This window comes from Egretta garzetta, unplaced genomic scaffold, assembly GCF_000687185.1.
Source record: "Egretta garzetta isolate BGI_Z169 unplaced genomic scaffold, ASM68718v1 scaffold404, whole genome shotgun sequence".
NCBI lineage: Eukaryota > Metazoa > Chordata > Aves > Pelecaniformes > Ardeidae > Egretta > Egretta garzetta.
Genome location: NW_009259323.1, coordinates 617,484 through 636,229, shown reverse-complemented (window position 1 = coordinate 636,229; position 18,746 = coordinate 617,484). Strand labels below are relative to the sequence as shown.

The 18,746-nt window shown below is 46.6% G+C and overlaps 1 protein-coding gene across 1 annotated transcript; it reads left to right on the top strand.

Annotated features, from left to right (window-relative positions):
- Nucleotides 1–8,322: 8,322 nt before the first annotated feature.
- On the top strand, nucleotides 8,323–9,441 carry AGTR2 (angiotensin II receptor type 2). Its single transcript, XM_009636602.1, has one exon. The coding sequence runs from the start codon at nucleotides 8,323–8,325 to the stop codon at nucleotides 9,439–9,441; it is 1,119 nt and encodes a 372-aa protein (XP_009634897.1).
- The last annotated feature ends 9,305 nt before the right edge of the window (nucleotides 9,442–18,746 follow it).

Below are 18,746 nucleotides of genomic sequence, written 5' to 3'. Positions count from 1 at the left end.
TGGGGTGGAAGGCAGGCAGCGGTGTACCATCGCTCAGCACCGTGGAGAGCTGAACCTTCGCTGGGGGCTGAGTGTTGAGCCAAGATAAGGTCACAGGTATATCCTGCGTGTGCTGCCGTGCCCTTTGCAAGAAGCTCTCGGCATTGCCTGTCCAGCTCCAGCTTCCTGAGCACCATCACTACTGTCAGCAGTAGCCAGTGTCACTACCACGTTGGATGCTGCAGAGACAAGGCAAAGACATCGTCCCTGAGAAGAGCAACCACATGATTTTTCTCTCTAGCTACTTTTTTAACAAATACTTTCCCACTCTGGTCCATCCAGTTATGAGCTCGGGCTGTCTTTTCCAGGCTCAGCTCTTTGTGCTCCGCATGCAGGGATTTTGGTTGTCTCACTCCATCTGCTAGGAGGGTTTTCTGAGTGCATCATGTGTTTTGGCTGAGGTGGCTCATCCTTCCGGCTTTAATGGAAAGGCGGAGCCACCGCAAGTCTTCTGTGAAAATGTATTCCACCCATTGCATGACCATGTGTTTTGTCTTTTCTTCAGTTGCTGATTTATCTGACATTTGGGATTTATAGCCCAGCACACCCACTTCAGAAATTTTTTGTGGCTGATGTCAAGAGCCTTGCCTAATACTGTAGATTCTAAGGAGCTGTATTCTCTTTACAGGATCATGGTTTGATACAAGCAGCCCAAACATCTACTTTGGGATGGTCTTACTGGTCTAATGAGTTAAAAGAGCAAGGTTTGCTGTCTTTAAACTTCCTGGTGGGCAAAGGTGGGGTGAGCAGAATCACTTAATAGCTTTGTTGATTAAAAGAAGGATTAACTAAATTGGAATGCCCAAATGTCAGGAATATTCTGACTTCCCCAAAGCTTCACCTGGCTGGTGAACTCTCTTTCATGTGTATCTCGGCATTTTTGGTACACAAGAGAAATTCCTGACAAAAACACCTAAAAAGCGGGAAATTATGCTTGCAGTGAGTGAAGTTCAAAACACAAAAGGAAGGAAGATTTTTATTTTTAAAGGATCTCCAGAAAGAGACCCCCTGGGTACTCTGTAGCTCTTTAAAACTGGCCATGGAGTCCTAGCTCTTCCTAAAAAATAATTTGGAGACCCTAAAAAGAAATGTGAGGTATGCTCCCACATCATTTAAATGCTGGGTTATATACACATATATTAATATTAATAAAGCAGGACTTAGACAGGAGGGACCTCTCTCCCATGGGATGTGGGCATCAATGTCTTGACTTCTGCTGCTCATCACAGCAACTGGTCTGGGAGAACTGACCAGGAGAAAACTACCTGTGATGAAAAACTGTTCTTCGTGAAAGCTGGATGTGGGTGCCCTTTGCGATTTGGCTGAGCAGGTCTCAATTGCTGAAATGCTGTGCTGCAGGCATAGCAGTGTCAGTGGGATTTAGGCTCTATGCCCGTTGTGGGCAAGCCCTGGTGCCTGGTGGTTTATCTTTACCTGGGGTCATGGCTCGAAGCTGTGTGGCACTTGGGAAGGGAGCTGTGGCCAAGTGCCACAGTGCTCCCCCCGCGAGCAGGCAGGGGTGCCAGGGTGCATGTGCATGCGCTGCCTTTAATAGCAACGGGTGCAGTGTGTTTTCAAAGTCACTTATGTGCTTGTTTTCTTTACTACTTTTAGTAACTTGTAAAATGCTTACGGCCAATTATTTGAACAAACAATGTCATGGAGGATAATCTCAGAATTGGCAGTGCTATTGGCTGGACACAAACATCTCATAAAAGAATACTTTGGAAAAGTTTTCTGCAAGCTGGAGGTGGAAAGGACATCCCTCTTCCCTCCAGACTGCCTCTGCCACTCTCTAGACACTGAACTGCTTCAAAACCTGACTACTTCTACCAGTTGAATGGCACCAGAGCTCTCTGATGCCATACTCTGGTGGGCCCTGGCTGGCTGGCCCTGGTGTTCACTGCTATGCTGTTGCAAAGTGGAAAAGCAAAGCTTTCCCCAGGCCTGCTCAGTGCTTCCACATGAAATTGTGGCTCCAGGAGGGAAAGTTAAACACTGACCAAGGTCTTCCCTTTAAAAATGCTAGTAGTTCTCCCTCCTGGCCAAAACACTGGGTTAGCAGACACCCACTGTCAGAACTGATCACGCTTCAGAGGTGAGACAGTGTTAAGACCCAGCATGCCAAGGCAAGAACCACGGATGCTGGGAGCGAGCAGGACTCACTGCCTCAGCCATCAGTTTTCAGGTGGTGGTTGCTCACAACTGCTCTCCTCCCTAAGGCCCCCGAGAGGATGTGAGAAAACAGCCGCCTTTGCAGGAGTGCTCTGGGGCTGGGGAAGGACGAGGCAGAGACTCCGGTCCTCCTGACTGAACAATTCATCCTTAAAGAAAACCTTAAGCAAACAAATGTGGGAAGGAAGAACGCATATAAAAGTTTATGGAGTGCTGGGGGAACCCAGCTGCAAGGCGGGATGGTTTCGGTGGGTGTGTGTAAAAGGCCTGTCATTCGGCACGACCAAATGCGCCATCCGGCACGATGGAAATCATCACTTCCCGGGCAGTGCGTGGGTGCTGGGTCCCCAGCTCCTGACGCCAGCCCCGGAACCAGGGAGTCAGGGCATCCTGCTGTAAATCAGCACCAAAAGGGTCAGAGCCATGCTGACCTACGTTGGGTTACGCGTCCTGGGGAGCACATTTATGAGAGATTTCTTCCCCCTCCTTGCTTTCTCCAAACGGAACAAATCAAGGCTGTGAATACAGTCTGCATCTTATCCCACATTGCTTTGAGGATTTGGTAGGCTGGCAAGGTTTAACCTCAAGAGCTGGCTGTGACAGTCTGCTGGTGCAGTCGGATATGCTGCCTGTTCAGAATATTCCATCCCTGACATCAGTACTTCCCTGCAAAAACCAAGACCTAGGACTTGAGATGCATGAATCCATTATTTTTTAATTTGCACAATTGATCAGAAGTTGCTATTTGAATTGTGTGTGCGGTTTTGCAGGGGTGGGTTTTTTGGTTTTAGGTTTTTTGGGGTTTTGTTTGGGGTTTTTTTTTAAACACTTCTAGTGACCTCTTTTGGTGAAAGAAAGGTAAACCTGAGTGCTGCGTGTGAACGTGCAGCAAAGTTTCCTCTTGAATTGTGATTTTGTTTTTCTTGGTATAAAATACATGCATAAAATCCTTCCCCAAATATATGCCCCAGGAAGCACTAACTCCTCACCATTTAACATCAAACAGGTCATCTTGTGGTGAAAACGCCCAGCTTTTGTAACTGCAGCTAGATGAACCGTAGAAAGGCCAAAAACTCTGCCCGTGTGCTGAGCTGTGTGCTGGGCTCTGATGCAGCAGATCCGTGTGCTGGATTTCCCAGCCTGGCTGCGGAAGCTGGACAAACACATCCTGCGAGCCCAGGGGGCATTACCTCAGCTGCAGCACTATATGGCACAAGGTTGGCTTGTGCATGGGCAGCTTGGGCATCTGTGTCCGGCGTACCTTCTCTTTCACAGCCATTCGTGTACGGACAATGCTCAGAAATAGTGGGAGGAAGAAAGAAATAGGGGGGGGAAATAGAAGAGGGATGGGGTTTGTACATTGGCTAAATGGAGCTTTGGAGTGAGAACTTGGGATCAGATAAGGAATTGGATGCATTGAGCACTGGCAGGGGGAAGAATGGGAGCAGGATTTGGCAAAGGGCAGCCCGAGGTATGACCCCTGTTGCACCAGGTGCATCAGGCCCACCTCTCGTCTACTAAGAGTAATGAACCCAGCACAAAGTTTTGAACAGTTTTGGAGGTAGGGTAGAATAGACACAGTCAGTATCTGCGAGGATCAAAAGTGCATCTGGAAAGGAAAACATTATGTTTAAATCTAAATAATTTGCGTTTGTTATCTATGCAAAATAAACATTCTCATGCATTCGACTTCTCCCCCTGCTTACAAAGCATGCTGGATGTTTGATGAAGGATGAAGCAAGTTCTTCTACTGGTTGTTTGTGTGCAAAGCGACTAGCAGCAAGAATTCCTGGCTGAGGGTGTCCTGTCACATACCATTAGTAAAGAACGGGATGACTATGGGTCAGAGCAAGAGCTGACATCTCAGGTCACTCACCTGAGAGCCAGCAGTCCTCCGAACCCGGGGCAGGGTATGTACAAGGGGGATTGATGGCAAAAGGTGAATTTCTTGTCCTTTGCAGTAGGACATGTGACCCCACTTGCACATCCCGCATGCTCCTGTTCGGTAGAGGTTTGGTTTGAAGAAAGGTCAGAGTTCTTGCAGCGTGTCTCTACAAGGTGCATCACCTGTTTAGTGCCTCTTGAACAAAACAACAAGTCTCCTGGTAGTGGTTGTAGGATGTGGGAACTGAGTGCAAATCTTCATCTTAAAGCATTTTGGTTAAGACTTGACTTTTTCAGCCCCAAGCTATTACGGATGTTACTATTTCCTTTACAAATGTTCTTTATTTTTTGTTGAGTAATGCAAATTTCAGTGGCTCCAGGGTGCCTCCCCTCCTCCTCTGCCTTTTCCATGACAACCTCAAATGAAGGTGGGGAAGAACGAGTGGGGAAAGGAAGAAGAAGGGATGCCCCAAAATCAAAATAAAACATTTATGGAGTGGGTGAATGTGTGCCTTGGGGACATTCATATATATATCGAGATAACAAGGATGTGCTGACATGTGTGTTGTCTAACCCTGTCTGTGACATGCAGTGCTTGAGCCTTTGGGACAGCTGAGGTCTCCCATCCTGTGCAGTGACGTGGTATTACCCTCCCTCAAGATACCTGTGATGTTTGGGTCTGTTTCTGTTTTATATGCTCTCAGCATGTCGTTTCATTGAGCTATTTCAGCTTTCTTTCCCTTCCAGACTTTGCCCCAAGCACAGGCACTGTGCGTGCTTCCAGCCTGACAGTCCTGACCATCGACTGCGTTGTTGTTTTGGCCGTGAAGCAGTAAATCAGCTGCACTGTGGTAAATAGAAATGCTGCGTGGGATTCCACTTCTTTAAATAACCTAGTCTCCTCTTGCACAGAAAATGCCAAGAGCTGGACTCTTAATATGAGGCAGATAAAGCCAAAAGCTGCCAAGGACTCCTCTCCCTGCCTTGAGAAGTAGTGCTTTCCTCCAGGGGATGTATATGAGTTTGCTGATGAACTTTTCCAGCACTTTCTGCAACTCTTTCTGTGTCAAAGACACCGCTGGGCAGAAAGGTGAGTTTGTTCTCTACAGTCTGCCCAGCCCTTCATTCCTCTGAAGATGCTGGTAAAAGGCTATTTTCCCCATTTGATCTCTCTTCTGGCTCACCTTGGTGTAAGCAGAGCTGGTTATAGAGCCTGTGATGCCTGTTGCCTCCGGTGTGCTTCATGGTCCCAGAGCAAGGGCAGGCACCAGGGTTGGACACCCCTTGCTGCAAGGCTGCACCAGTGTTCAAAGACTGAGAAGAGCCTGGGTCCTGCTTCAGCTGGTGATGGATGGACAGCCAGCCAGCAGCGCCTGGGTGGAGCAAAGAGACATGTCGCTGGCAGGGACTTCTGTGGTTGCTTTCCATCTGGCACATGCAGCCTTGCCCAGGGTGCACAGCACACATACCCAGTGGAGGGGCTGCTGCTGCAGAGGAGATCACTCTCAGGGTATCAAGGCAAAATATTTAAGGCTTATGGATGCTTACTTTGCCCCACTGCTTATCCTCCAGCAGCCGGCCTGGAGCTCGTTCCGGGGAGAGGAGGCTGGGGCCAGGCGGAGCGTGTGACGTGAGGAAGAAGCAGATGTAAAAACTCAGTTTTGTGTGAATGGGAAGTCGGCGTGAGCATCCAGCCTTGCTGATCCGCTTGCTTTGGTTGTGTGCTGCCCCAGTGCAGTCTCAGAGCCAAGCCTGCTCGCTGCCACATGGATTTGTCCTGCTGCCCTCCTCGGTCGAAGCAGTGTGCGTGTCTTTGCAAGGACTTGGGCAGTGGCTTTCCCATCCTACTAGCTGGGAGACAGAATCAGCCCCCTTACACAGGCAATGCTGCTGTGAATGCTGTGATGTTCCTCCGCTTTCTGCCTCTGTGCGTTCACATTATGGTCAGCTCTGCCAGGATGAACAGCCTATTCCACTCTCGAATGTGTTAGCAAGTGCTGGGACTCTGCAGAGTGCATGGGAATCCCCCTGCCCTTGGAGATGCATGAAGCCGGGCGTGGAGGCTCGTGTGTGTTGCATGTACATCCGGGGGGAGAAAGGGGTTGCCTGTGGGTGTATGCTCCTGGCTCAAGAGCTGCGGTAGAAACCTGCAGACATATTTGTGTGGTTTTCCTTTTTCTTGCTTGCTTGCTTTTTTTGTTGTTGTTGTTGTTCCTCTCTCTTGATTTACTGCATGTGCTCACGTGGCCTTGGAAAGGGGGGGTTCTCAAACTGTTTTGCTTCCAAAAGGAAAAGAAGCTGGCAGGCGTTCATATTTCAGTTCTTGAGTTATGTAGGTTAAATTCTCCCAGTGGGAAAACGGAAGATATGAGAGAGCAGATTGCTGGTGGTGATACTCGCTGGAAGAAAAACAGAAAAAAGGAGCATGCAATTCTCCAGCTACGTCCAGATGACTGTGAGGCTTGAGAGGTAAGAGGTATGTTCTCTATCTGCTCTTAGTACATCGTTTCCATTGATTTGGTTCAATCTGTGATACAATGCCTCACCGTGTCTTAAGTAATAGTAGGAATGACGAGTTGAGAAGCAGATTCTAAGCTATCAGTTGTTCATGTGCAGAGGGTAGAGAGTGTCAGTGAAACCTTGTTCACAGTAACGTAGCTAAAATTAACTGTGGTGTGCTCCCTCTGTTAGGATTCAGTCAGATACGTAACGCTTTTTGACTTGTTTGGAGATTTCAGCTTCTGGAGGTGGACGTGGCAGGTTCAGGACATAGGAGTTAAAGGCGAAATGGGGCTCCAGACCCTCTCCTTAATCTTTGCCATCCCCAGACAAAAAGCTTTCCTCTGGTTTAAGACCTGTTTGATTACAGAACGTGGGCTTGTGATCCAGTATTTGGGACTTATACCGGCACTCTGCAGAAATGTATGTTAATATTCTCCTATTGAATTTTCATTGTTGAGACAATATAATTAAAATTACATTTCTGTCAGTATATGCAAAAGAGCATATTACATATTTTGCACTGAGGAAATTATAAGCTACAGTACACTAAACCGTTAATACAGAAAAATACATTTGAAATGATCAGTTGCCTTCTGTTAAATGAGAAATCGTTACCCAACTCTGTTTTCCCATCTTGGTCAAAATTTCTGTTGTTTTTAGGGCCCCTTGAGAATTCTTAAATGCTTGACAGGTTCCATAAGGACTTACTTAAACAGGAATTTTCTCTTTCTGTTATGTAAAATAAAATATTCGGGTATGGTATCTTCTTTATTTGCTACAAAGTCTTAAAAGTTGAGAAATGCCCTGCCTAGAGTGCCACAAGCTGTTGAACTGGCACAAAGGCAGAACTGCCGATTAACTCTCCTGTTTTAGGTGTTTTGTAGCTACAGTTGCCCCTACTGAAACCCAGTCCTGATGTTTCTAAATGAATGGCAAATACTACTGATAAATCCAATGCTGCAAGGACTGAGTACTTGACTGTCTATTGCTTATATGTACCTGGAAAACATTTCTTTTACTCTTCTGATTAAAATCCATGGTGAGGGCAGGAGATGCAGATTTGCTTTGAGAAGGACTCTGACAGTAAATGACATTTTGCAAAGACCCTTCAATGTCCTTGCACCCAGCCCTGTGAATTAAAAACAAAAGTCAAAGCTTGCTTTCCTAATAGCCTGGTTAAAAGGTTGCTTTCCCACCTGTGAAGTCTCTACCTGATCCCCACCGGCGACCTCTGTCTTTATACATTATTTTAACTGCATGGAGTGCTGGAAATAGTATGAGAAAGCTGAGAAAAAGATCACTAGGAGCTTCAGTGTTGCCTTTGGGTCACAGACAATCCCAAAGTACCTCCAGCTCCTGAGTCAATAATCTTTCTGCTCTGCTGGCCACAGAAAGTACCATCTGTAATCACAGATAAAACCCAGCTGCTCGCTTGTCTGCCAGGCTAATTAAAAAGTGCGGTGACCTCCCTAGGGCTAATTGTGTCCTGTCACTGGGATGGAGGAGAGGAGTCCAGCAGGGTTGCTTGGTATTTCAGCACTCAGCTTACTGACATAATGTTAAATGGTTTTTATTTTATTGTGACTGTGTGATTCCAGAGCTAAGAAGGCTGCAGAGTGCATGTCTAACACACAGTTTCTGATCTACAGGTGAGCGATATGATAGGAAAGTGCTGCTAGCACATGAATTTCCTGCAGAACCTCCCTTTCCACCAGCACCAATATGCAGAGCAACTATTCCCTGGTCGTCACCACCAGAGAAACTCTCCACGTCCTCTATACAGCACTGACGAACTCATCGGCTGCATTGCACTCGCCCCCTCCCTGCCCACTTACCTCTTCAAATTACCAGTTTTCACTAATTCCAGCACTCTTCTCTGTGGTTTTTGTTCTGGGGTTGGTTGGCAACAGCGTGGTGGTTGTGGTGCTTTGTCGTCACAATGGCCCCAAAACAGTTGCTAATGTCTACATTTTCAACCTGGCCATGGCGGATTTGCTGTGCCTCGCCACCCTTCCCTTCTGGGCTACTTACTATGCACAGGGGTACCACTGGCTCTTTGGGTCTCTCATGTGCAAGATCTCCAGTTCCATCTTGTGCTTGAACATGTTTGCAAGTATATTTTTCATTACATGCATGAGTGTGGACAGGTACCATGCTATTGTCCACCCTATTCGCTCTCAAAGAAGAACTCCACGACAAGCTTATTTTATAGTATTGGTTGTGTGGGGCCTTGCCTGTTTGTCCTCCCTCCCAACTTTTTATTTCCGTGACACTCACTACATTGAAAGCTTGGGGGTCAAGGCTTGCATTATGGCCTTTCCGTATGAGAATTATGCAAAATGGTCTGTGGCAACAGCCTTCCTGAAAAATGCACTTGGCTTCTTCATCCCCTTGACAGTGATCACCACGTGCTACATCTGGATCAGGAGGCACTTGCTCAAAGCGCAGGAGTTTGGGAAAAACAAGCAGAAGAGGGACAAAGTCCTAAAGCTGGTGGCTGCTGTTGTTGTGGCCTTCTTAATTTCCTGGCTCCCATTCCACATTTTAACGTTTTTGGATGCTTTGGCTCAAATGAACGTCATTAACAACTGTGATGTGACAGGGGTCATCGACACAGCCCTGCCATTCGGCATCTGCATGGCGTTCGCCAACAGCTGCATCAACCCTTTGCTGTACTGCTTTATTGGGAACCAGTTCCAGGAGAAGCTCCATTGCTTGTTTAAGCGACAAGTTTATCAGTTCAACAGCCGTCAAGAGAGCTCTTCTCTGAGGAAAGGGAGCTGCTTCAGAGATGCTGAGACCCCCGTGGGCAGGGAAGGGGGGCCTGAGTCCTTGCTGTAGGCACCAGGGCACGATGTGGGGCGATGTCAGTGCAGCTGACCGTCCCTTCTCTCTCCTGTTGCCTTCGTTTTGTGCCCATTCATTCACCAGCTCTTTGAAGGAGAATCTGTTTTTCTCATACATGGGGATTTATTCCTCCTTCTTTTCCACAGTGAGCACTCAAGTTTTACACAGAGGGAAGATTATGGCAAATAAATATATTGATGGCATTTTAAATGTGTGTGGCTGAGATCAGGCAAGTGTTTAGTGTAACACAAAAAGACAAAATATACCAAAGGACCGTTGCACGATAGCTACAGTCGTGTAGTGCTGAGTGTTATACTCTAGGTTGATTTTCTAAAAGAGCTTCTCACTAGAGAATGTGTAAATAAAGCAGTGCAGATACTTCTGTACCTATCTATAAGAAAATATTTTGACCTTTCTTCTATATATAGAGAGAGATATATATTATTTTTGTTAAATTTATGGCTAGAGATGTCATATGTAAAATGCATCAGATATACCTCCTGCTTGCCTGAGAACAGGCGGAGACACAGTTCTGCAAACTGCTGGAGGCAAGAGTATTCTTGGGGGGAAGTACAACCACCTGTATGTTTTCATACCTTTCTCATAGCAGATAACAGGTTTGCAGGCCAGATGGTCCTTTGCTTTCATTCAGCGTGGTCCCTTTTGACAGTAATGCCCCAAGAACTGAAAGTGCTACCTCCCACTGCTAGGTGGGCATGCTGCGTCCCACGCACTGTCCAGCAGCCTTTGGGGAAGGACTTGCTGATTGTCTAGACTTTTTGCATTTTAAATGTTGATTACTGCTGTAATTCTGGGGTACTGTGTACAGAAAGCCTGACTGACTCTGTCTTGACACCCAGACACAAAACCACAGCGTGACTCTAAGACTTACCCACATCTCAGTATGGGAGTTTACTCATTTCTAAATAAAAGGAAGATGGGGGAAAAAAAGTATTTGGCAAATACTGATTCTACTTTGAGGTCACTTTTGATGATTATTTGTAATTTTCTTTTGCTGGTCCTTTGGACCCTTCAGAAAGGATTGTGTTGGATAGGTTCAATCTAAAAGAGGGATCTGTTAGCACGTTGCTCAGTTGCCAGCAGGTTGTCCCCAGGCTGGGTGGCCCGGGGTGACTGAAAGATCGTTAGCCTCAGGGAATTCTCTCTGAGGAGTTACTCTTGAGGTTTGCATTAGCAGTTTTGGGTCCCTGGGTCAGAAATCTTACTTGCTGATTGGGTTCCAGGAGTCTGGCCTCCCTGGAAGTCCCCCCTGTTGGGGGGGGGGTGAGTTTCTTCACAGGTGCCCTTGAAAATGGGATTAAGCAAGAAATGTGCCAGTCTCAGAGTGATGCGAGATGAAAAGGTTATGCAGAACTTGGCAAAATGGGGGCTTGGCCACAAATAACCCCTTCTCCCTGTCCTGGTCTGGTGTTCTGTAACCGGGTATGGAGCTGGAGAGATGCTAGTCCCAGAAAGTGGAAGAGCTGCTAATATGTCTCCCTGGAATGTTTTTGTTGAAAATGTTCCGAGGAGCTAATAGTGTCTGGGGTGTGGGATATTTCTGGAAGGACAAACTGTTAATTGCTTAGCAATGAGCACAACAACGCCGTCATCCTGCAGCAAAACAAATCATCATACTAAGAAAATTACCGGGTATTCAAAGTGGCAGGCTCAGAGGAGTAATAAGAGGTTGCGGAGGCTTTTTACCTTTGCTGCAATACAGGTCAGTAATGAACACAGCTGTGCCATTAATTGGCATCTCGTAATCTCGAATCAGGGTCTACACTACACCGTCTGACCCCAGCGGTACCTGCGCTTCAGCTGAAACCGTCCCGAGCGTAAGCAAACTGCATCTTTTCTACATGTCAGTTTGGAGGACCTGCTCAAAAAGAATGGTTTTTAGCAAGAACCATGCCTTCTGCCTGGTGTGCAGACCTATGCAGGTAGGGAAAAACTACAGGAATCTGAAATCCAGCTCCAGTTGCATTTACACCCGTGAGAGGCTAGAGGAAACGAGGAGAAAGCTTTCTTGAGAAGAGAGCAGCGATGCAGCATCTCCCACTGCTGCAGCCGGAGGGCAGGGATTAATGACCCCTTGCTGGGGCTGAGGTGGCTGCACTCTCCTAGAAAGAGAGAAATAAGAAAGAGAGTATCAAAAGGGAGGCAAAACTGAGAGGGGAGGAAAATTCCTTCTTTCAAAATGCAGTTTCAAGAGAAGTCTAACCCTGAAGGTCATATTCTGCAAGAATGACAAACCAAGTGACCCCGTGAGCTTGGCAGTGTGCCATTTCTGTTTGACAGATCTACCTTGTACCTCCAATAGGTCATGAATTTGAGTAGCGTGGTTAAACAACCACCCAAAAAACTGTCTGGAGAGGAATCTGAGATGGAAGTGGGGGAGGTGCTGTATCAAGGGTTTTGCTTTATTTTTAGAGCAAATCGAATAACGTTGAGTTCTATGAATTTCTTCCATCGTGCTCAAGTTTCTCATGTGATTTTTCAGGGATTTTTAATGGAAAATGTGGGTTTTTTCACAGTTTCAACATGTTTTGTTTATTTTTTCAGGATTTCCTGCAAAAGAATATGAAGAAAAAATTAAATAGTTTTTTTCTTTGAAATTTCTAAGCTATTTTTCTCCTTTTAAGAGAACTTTTTGCTGATATTTACAAATGATGCTAATAGTTGTGCAGTGCTACAGCCTCTCTCTGTCAGACCCCAGTTCCCCCTCCCACACCGGTCCTTTGCAAGCCCCGTGTTCCCTTAGGCACGCCTAGAAAATGCAGGCAGCCTGTCCGAGGTGGGAGCCTTGCAGCCCTTTGGCAGGGTGCGCAAGCCTGGCAGCCCCACTCAGGCCAGCCGTGCCATCCTGCAGCCCCTCCGCCTGCCCTGAGGTCCTGCCCAGGAGCAATTCACACCATTTCAGCAGGGACATTGGGAATGTGTGTGGTTGCTCAGTGTCTTCCTCAATCTGCAAGTGCAGCGAGATGGATTTATGAGCAACAGCTGGATTTTTGGCTGGGGCTGCACCCTCTCTGCCCTGCCACAGCATAGTCAGTGTCAGTGGAGAGGAAAGCCCACTGTGGATGGGGTGTGTTGTGATCTACCAGGTAGAAACGCTGATGGGTTTGGAGTCAAAGCTCAGAGTGGTAGCAGGGTTTCTTTGGAGAGGCGAATGTCCTGGAGCACTTCTGGGCCTGGCAGTGAGTCTTTCCCCAAAGAGGGATGGAAGGGATTAGGTTAGACAGTAGGAAGAATTTCTTCACAGAAAGGGTTGTCAGCCTCTGGAATGGGCTGCCCAGGAAAGTGGTCGAGTCCCCATCCCTGGAGGTATTTAAAAGAAGGATAGACAAGGTGCTGAGGGACATGGTTTAGTGGTGGGATGGCAGAGTTAGGTTAACGGTTGGACTTGATGATCTTAAAGGTCTTTTCCAACCTAGAGGATTCTATGATTCTAAGGGATGGTGTCCTACAAGGGTCAGTTGGTCTTTATCATATTTGCACAGCAAATCCTGTTTGCGGCTTCCTTTTCTAACTGTAGTTGATTACTCTCAGCTTAAATGAATGCAGAAAGAGTATCAGTCCAAACTGAGCATCCTGTGTGTGGCCCAGAGCTGACTTCAATATATGAAGCAGAGAAAGTCACTGGCATTTATTAGCACGAGCTAGGGCTGAGTGGTGAGTGAAATGCTTTGTTTATGTAAGATATACAGTAAGACATGTTTGGTACAGCATGTTCTCCCTGAGAAGTCAACACAGCCTGAGCCTGTGCTGGCACCCACTCAGCACACTTGCCCTGTTCCTCAGGCCAGATTTTGGGCAGGAATATCATCTTGCCACCCTGCAGCTGGCTGCCACAGCTTGGCTGCTCTTCACAACATATCCCCTTGTCCTGCCTGAAGGGCGAGGAGGTGCCATGGAACGAGTGAACCGGTCACGTTTCCTCGTGAAAATGAGGACACTTGGATACTGTATTTGGGTGGTCCTGGTGGGAGCACAGGAAACCTGAAGCATGGGGATTGAGGTGGTCTGGCAGCCTTTCCTCCAGGCTGGCAGACTTGCTGCTCTCATCTCAAACCTCCTTCCCTTGGAGGAAAAGGACTGCTCTTGTTGGGAAGGGCTGCCACTCCATTCTGCAAGGTCTTGGGATGTGCTTTCCTCACATCTGCCTGCTGCAGGATCCAGATGGGTGCAACAGAGAAGGGCTTGTTGCCCTGGCCCATGGGCTCTGCCAGGAGGGGTTTGTGAGTCTCCTATGGCTTTGTCTTACCAGACACCTGTCTACAGAAGGAGCCCAGGGCTGCTGTCTTCAACATCACATATGCTCTGGTCTGGGTACAGTGGTCAGCCGATCACCTTGCTGTTTGGCAGAGCATCCAGTGAGGTACCTTGCTGAGAGGCAGTGCCCCCCACCTTTTGCTAGGTTTCATTAGAATCAAAAGATGAAAGAAATAAAAAAAAGAAAAAACCCAGAGTAAAAGTTGAGATTTGTTTATGGAAAACAGCAAGTTTGTCTGTTTAAAGGGAAGTAATGTCTAACCCTGTGGGACACACAGCTGCCAGCAGGAAGCCTGTGTGCATTCCCCTCACCTAATGTTTGCAGACCTTCTCCCATACAATGCTGGCATTTCCACATCTGTAATCACCACTTTGCAGTATTGCAGTGCCCTCAGCTTTGCTGCCACTGGGAAGCAGGGCTGTGGGGTGCTGGGCCCATGTTTCAGTGGGGGCACACCCCCTGCCATGGATGGGAACCAGGGCAGCTTACGCCTTTTCTGCATGGGAAGCCCAGAGGTACCTCCCCACAGCACTCCTGCCCTTGATAACCCATAGAATATCCATCCATGCCTCCCTCCCTCCCGCTCTGTGCCCAAGCTGTAATCCTGCCCGCTTCAAACATCAGCCCTTACATCTGTCAAAGACCATAAATGGTGGTGTAACTCCTTCAGCTTCCAAAACTAGCTTTTTCAGCTTTGCTGTCTGCCTGCCACTGGGAGTGATGTGGGGCAAGAAGCCAGCAGGCAATTGCACAGTCCTGGCTAAAATGTTCCTGGACCTCGGTCTTGGAGTGGAGAGCCCTGGGACAGGGAGCAAGCCAGCCTCTCTCATTGCCTCTTTCAAATGTTTACTTTCCACTTCCTCTTCAGCTGAGACTGAATATGAATTTGACACTATAAGCTCCAGATAGAACTCTATTAATCCCCAAAACATTTCACAGGGACCAAGCAGAGTTATACGGAAGTGGATGAGGGTCATGACATTAATTTCCCTGCCATGAGACACATCTGAACTTACCCCCTCTCTCCTGCTGACAACCAGTAGCTCTTCAGTTTAAGCAAACATAAGTTTGTGAAGCTCCGCTCCATGCCTGTAAGACAAGCAGCTATAGATAGGCAGCATCCAGTGTGAGTTTTGGCTTCAAGAATTGTAAATTTAAGTATTTTACTGTTTTGACAGAAAATAAGAAAATCAACAATACCCAACCCAATGAACCGCAACAGTGCAAATGCGACTTATCCACCATAACTGCCAAGTCAACATGACAGACAGCTAAAATGAAACAGAGGATGAAGCCATCTCGAGAAATCAGACTCACCCTGTGACAAATGTAAGACGCCTTTCTAGTAGGAAGGAAAATGGTATAATCATTAAATGCATTTAGACAGAGATTTTTTGGGGTATGCAAGATACAATTACTGTTGAATGATGTGTGGAAGAGCTTGCAGAAACTTATTGCAATGAAATGGAAAGATGTCACATTCATATAATAGATCCATAAGGAAGCAGAAGCAGCCCATTGTTATTGCCGTTTAAACTTTGGTTTATCAGTGTCTTCTGCATTCCCTAGGGATGCCTCCGAGGCTGTGCTCTGAAGCTATCAGCATACACACAATGCAGTTCATTCATTGTGGAGGATGTACATGCATGTAAATATGTTTGCTGTGCTGGAAGCATGGGGCTGAACTGTGAAATAACTTTCCTGTGCCCTAAACTTGACCCTTTGTGCTTTGCTCCAGGATGGCATGTGGGCAGCTGGCACGTGAGCCCCGAGGCTGGGAGCCATCAGCCCCAAGCAGCCCTGCCCCAGGCACTCTGGGCTGCCCCACTAGCTGGGGTGCAGTGCCATACACAACACACAGCCTCCTTCAACAAGCACAGCAAAACATCTGCAGTAAGCATGAAGACAGCATCCATACATGCAGCTCTTCTGCAATGACCGGCAAGTGAGAGCCCCATGCACATCGCTGGCTCTCAGCCTGGGATCTGGCAATCTTTCATCTGATTTTATTTGATCTTTATCCCCTTTTTTTATGCAAAGAGATCTTTCTTTCATCCTCTGGAACACTGAAAAAAGAAATTACCCAGAAGAGTCAGGAATGTTTTTTCCTTCAGCTCTGAATCCAGCATGGATCTGAGCTACGAGACAACGAGCTGCTTTTCTAGCTACTGGTTACTTTTCTTCTGAGATTTGACACTTTGCAGGTAACACTCTATAGGACAAACTGGAAACAGAACTAAGTAATGAAAACAGATAGGAAAGTTCTTAATGTTGGGCTACACTGTAGCTAATTCAGCTGCAAGAATACCCAGAGCAGGCTTCATGCTGAAGGCAGGAGCAGATTTTATCCATACCCAAGCTGGGTGGGAAATCATGTTACTGTCGATTGCTAAGACAGCACTTGGGTTAAGCAACACTCTTTTAAGGCATACCATCAAAAAAAAAAAAATCTGCCATTGGAAAAAATGTCAGAAGTTCATGTGGAACGAACAGGGTGGATTCAGCGTGAGGGTCTGTTGAAAGCCGCTGAGTAATTACTGAGGAATGTTCACAGGTTTTCCTTGGGTCACGGAGCAGGTGACAGTGCTGAGGAGTTGTTCTGGCGCGTTGGCATACTGGTAACACATGGCTTGGTGAATCAAGCTAGATGCGCTTGGAGACACACGAAGAATTCAGAGGCTGTTCCCAGAGCTCCCTCCTACTGCGGATCCTGCCATAAATCTTTGCTGCATTCATGTGGCCACCTGTACCTGTCCTATAATCTCTGCCATAACATTACTGCAGGTACGCATCTTAGACTAGCTGAAAATTTAACAGTGAATTCAGTAACATTTAACATCCCCTCTGAACAGCTGATAATGAAGTGGCATGATGCTGGCAGTTAACATCCACAGCTGTCATACAGAGCATCTCCTTGGCCCTTGCTCCCTTTGTGTCTCCAAGCTCTTTTTAGACCCAGTCGTTAATGAAAGCTCAGAGAGGAAATCTGTCTTAAGCCTTCAGTGTCACTGGTTCAAGAAGAAAATACTCCAAAGAAGCAGTGGAGCTAAGTCAGAGGTGCAGCAGCACAGCAGGGTGAAGGGAGAGCTATGTGGTCTCCTTCATGCAGTGACCAAACGAAGTCACTACCCACTGTCCTCCTCACAGGGGCGTCCATATGACTCCCCAGACAAGCAGCCTGTTGTAGATCACCCTTGTGCTGGCTCTTCTTTTAGTGGCTCTGCAGGCTCCAGCCTTTGTTCTCTGCCTGGCATGAAGCATTTACTAGCTCTGGAAACGAATTCATCCCATTGCTACTGATGGAAGAAGTTGCTGTTCAGCCACGCCATGGCAAAACATACTTCATTTCCTCATGCGCTCCCACATAACAGCACATACTGCTCCAAAGGCTGAATGTGCTTGCAGGCATTTGTTTAACACAAAGCTTATGATGTAGAAGCACAGGGATTTTGCAATAAAATGATTGTGCCTTCTGTGGTTGGGAAATACTGAAAGGTAAATTAAGAACCCCTGTCCCGAAGCCATTTTGCCAGAGTGCACTCTTGCTGTAAGCAATGGCCTCATTTCCTCATTAGCCTCTTCAAGAAAGCTATTAAACTATTATGTGCTGGTCTCTGCTTGAGAAACCTCAACCCCATTGGAATTTTTCCCATCCATGAAACTCTCTTAAATGCTCCACGTTTCATCCCAGTTTTCTGCTTGGTAGCAAGAGGACACACTACTGGAGCGCATGAGCTTCGTTCAAAGGGGGAGGTGAGGCTCTGAATGCTTTTTTGGCTCTCACCTGGGAAAACATGAGCAGAGTAGAGAAGAGTAGCTATTCTATCTTCACATCCTCTTCCCTTCTGTACGCTCTTGCATCTATGAGTATGGACGAAGGGACATGGCGAGGTTTTTTTCAGGAACAAAATACTATGGGTACCTCCTTGGAGGTTGCTGTGCGGATAAAACACTGTTCAAGGCTCAGGCTGCAAGGCAAGTTACAGATATTCAGTTCTGTGTTCTGAGTTACAGTGAATACTTTCTAGTTAGGAAACAATGAGCTGGTTTGCAATATTCATCTTAAAACCTAAAACTTCTGTAGATTTGCTTAAAGATTTTCTTTACTTTTGGTTACGTCCTTAGATGATATAATGATATATCAGACCTTGTCTGAAAGAAGAAAGAGGTCACCTAGTGCCTAATTATAGGCTGCTGCAGAAAACCATCTGCTTGGAAGGTATGAATACATAACTTCAGTGTAATAATAATACTATTTGTGTTTTTTAAAAAAAGAGTTAGATGTTGAAAATCAGATTGCAATTGGCTGTACTTAAAAATATTCAGCGTGTCTATTTTACGGGTTAAAAAGAGTGAGATCTGGCAGTCTTTAATTTAGTGAAAGCTCAGTGTAGCTCTCAGAAGAACACCATTTCCACTCTGGTAACTACGCTGTCATATTTGTGAAAACCCCACTTCCCCACAGAATGCTATCAAAGCTGAGTGAGCAGTGAAGGGTAATTGAACAAATATTCATGAAAGGTACCTGGTGGTGCCAGACCAGCTGCTGGGCCCTACAGAAAATCCCCATGGGCTACTCTCATCTGTGAGCAGAGATACCATCCGCACTGCAGGACCTCTGGCTTCCTTTATATTCAGTGTTGAGAAAGGTTCCCCAGCAGTTTGTTTCATGTCTTGTAAGTCTGAACTGCCTGCTGGCATTGCTCCTCTTCTGCATTGACTTTTAAGGGAGCTTAGAGGTACTGGTATGTTTGGAGGAGGGTCTAAACATCTAAACATGTTTTTTTGACCTAACATCCCTTTGGTGTCCTCTGGAGATACTTAGCTTTTCATGCATTGTCTGCAGAAGGAAATAGGGCTCCTAGCTGCCTGTGCTTAATCTCCCTTGGATGACTAAGGTAGATGACGTGAATCATTCCCCAAGGCATGTAACAAGCATCTCTGTCAAATATTGGTCTTGCACGTTTCAGGTGTTCAGCCAGGCTTCTAGTGACACCCTTGCTGTCAAAGGGAATCTTCTGTA

Bases quoted from the DNA above. Each gene is read 5' to 3' on its own strand.
- AGTR2 (XM_009636602.1), top strand. From the start codon at position 8,323: ATGCAGAGCAACTATTCCCTGGTCGTCACCACCAGAGAAACTCTCCAC.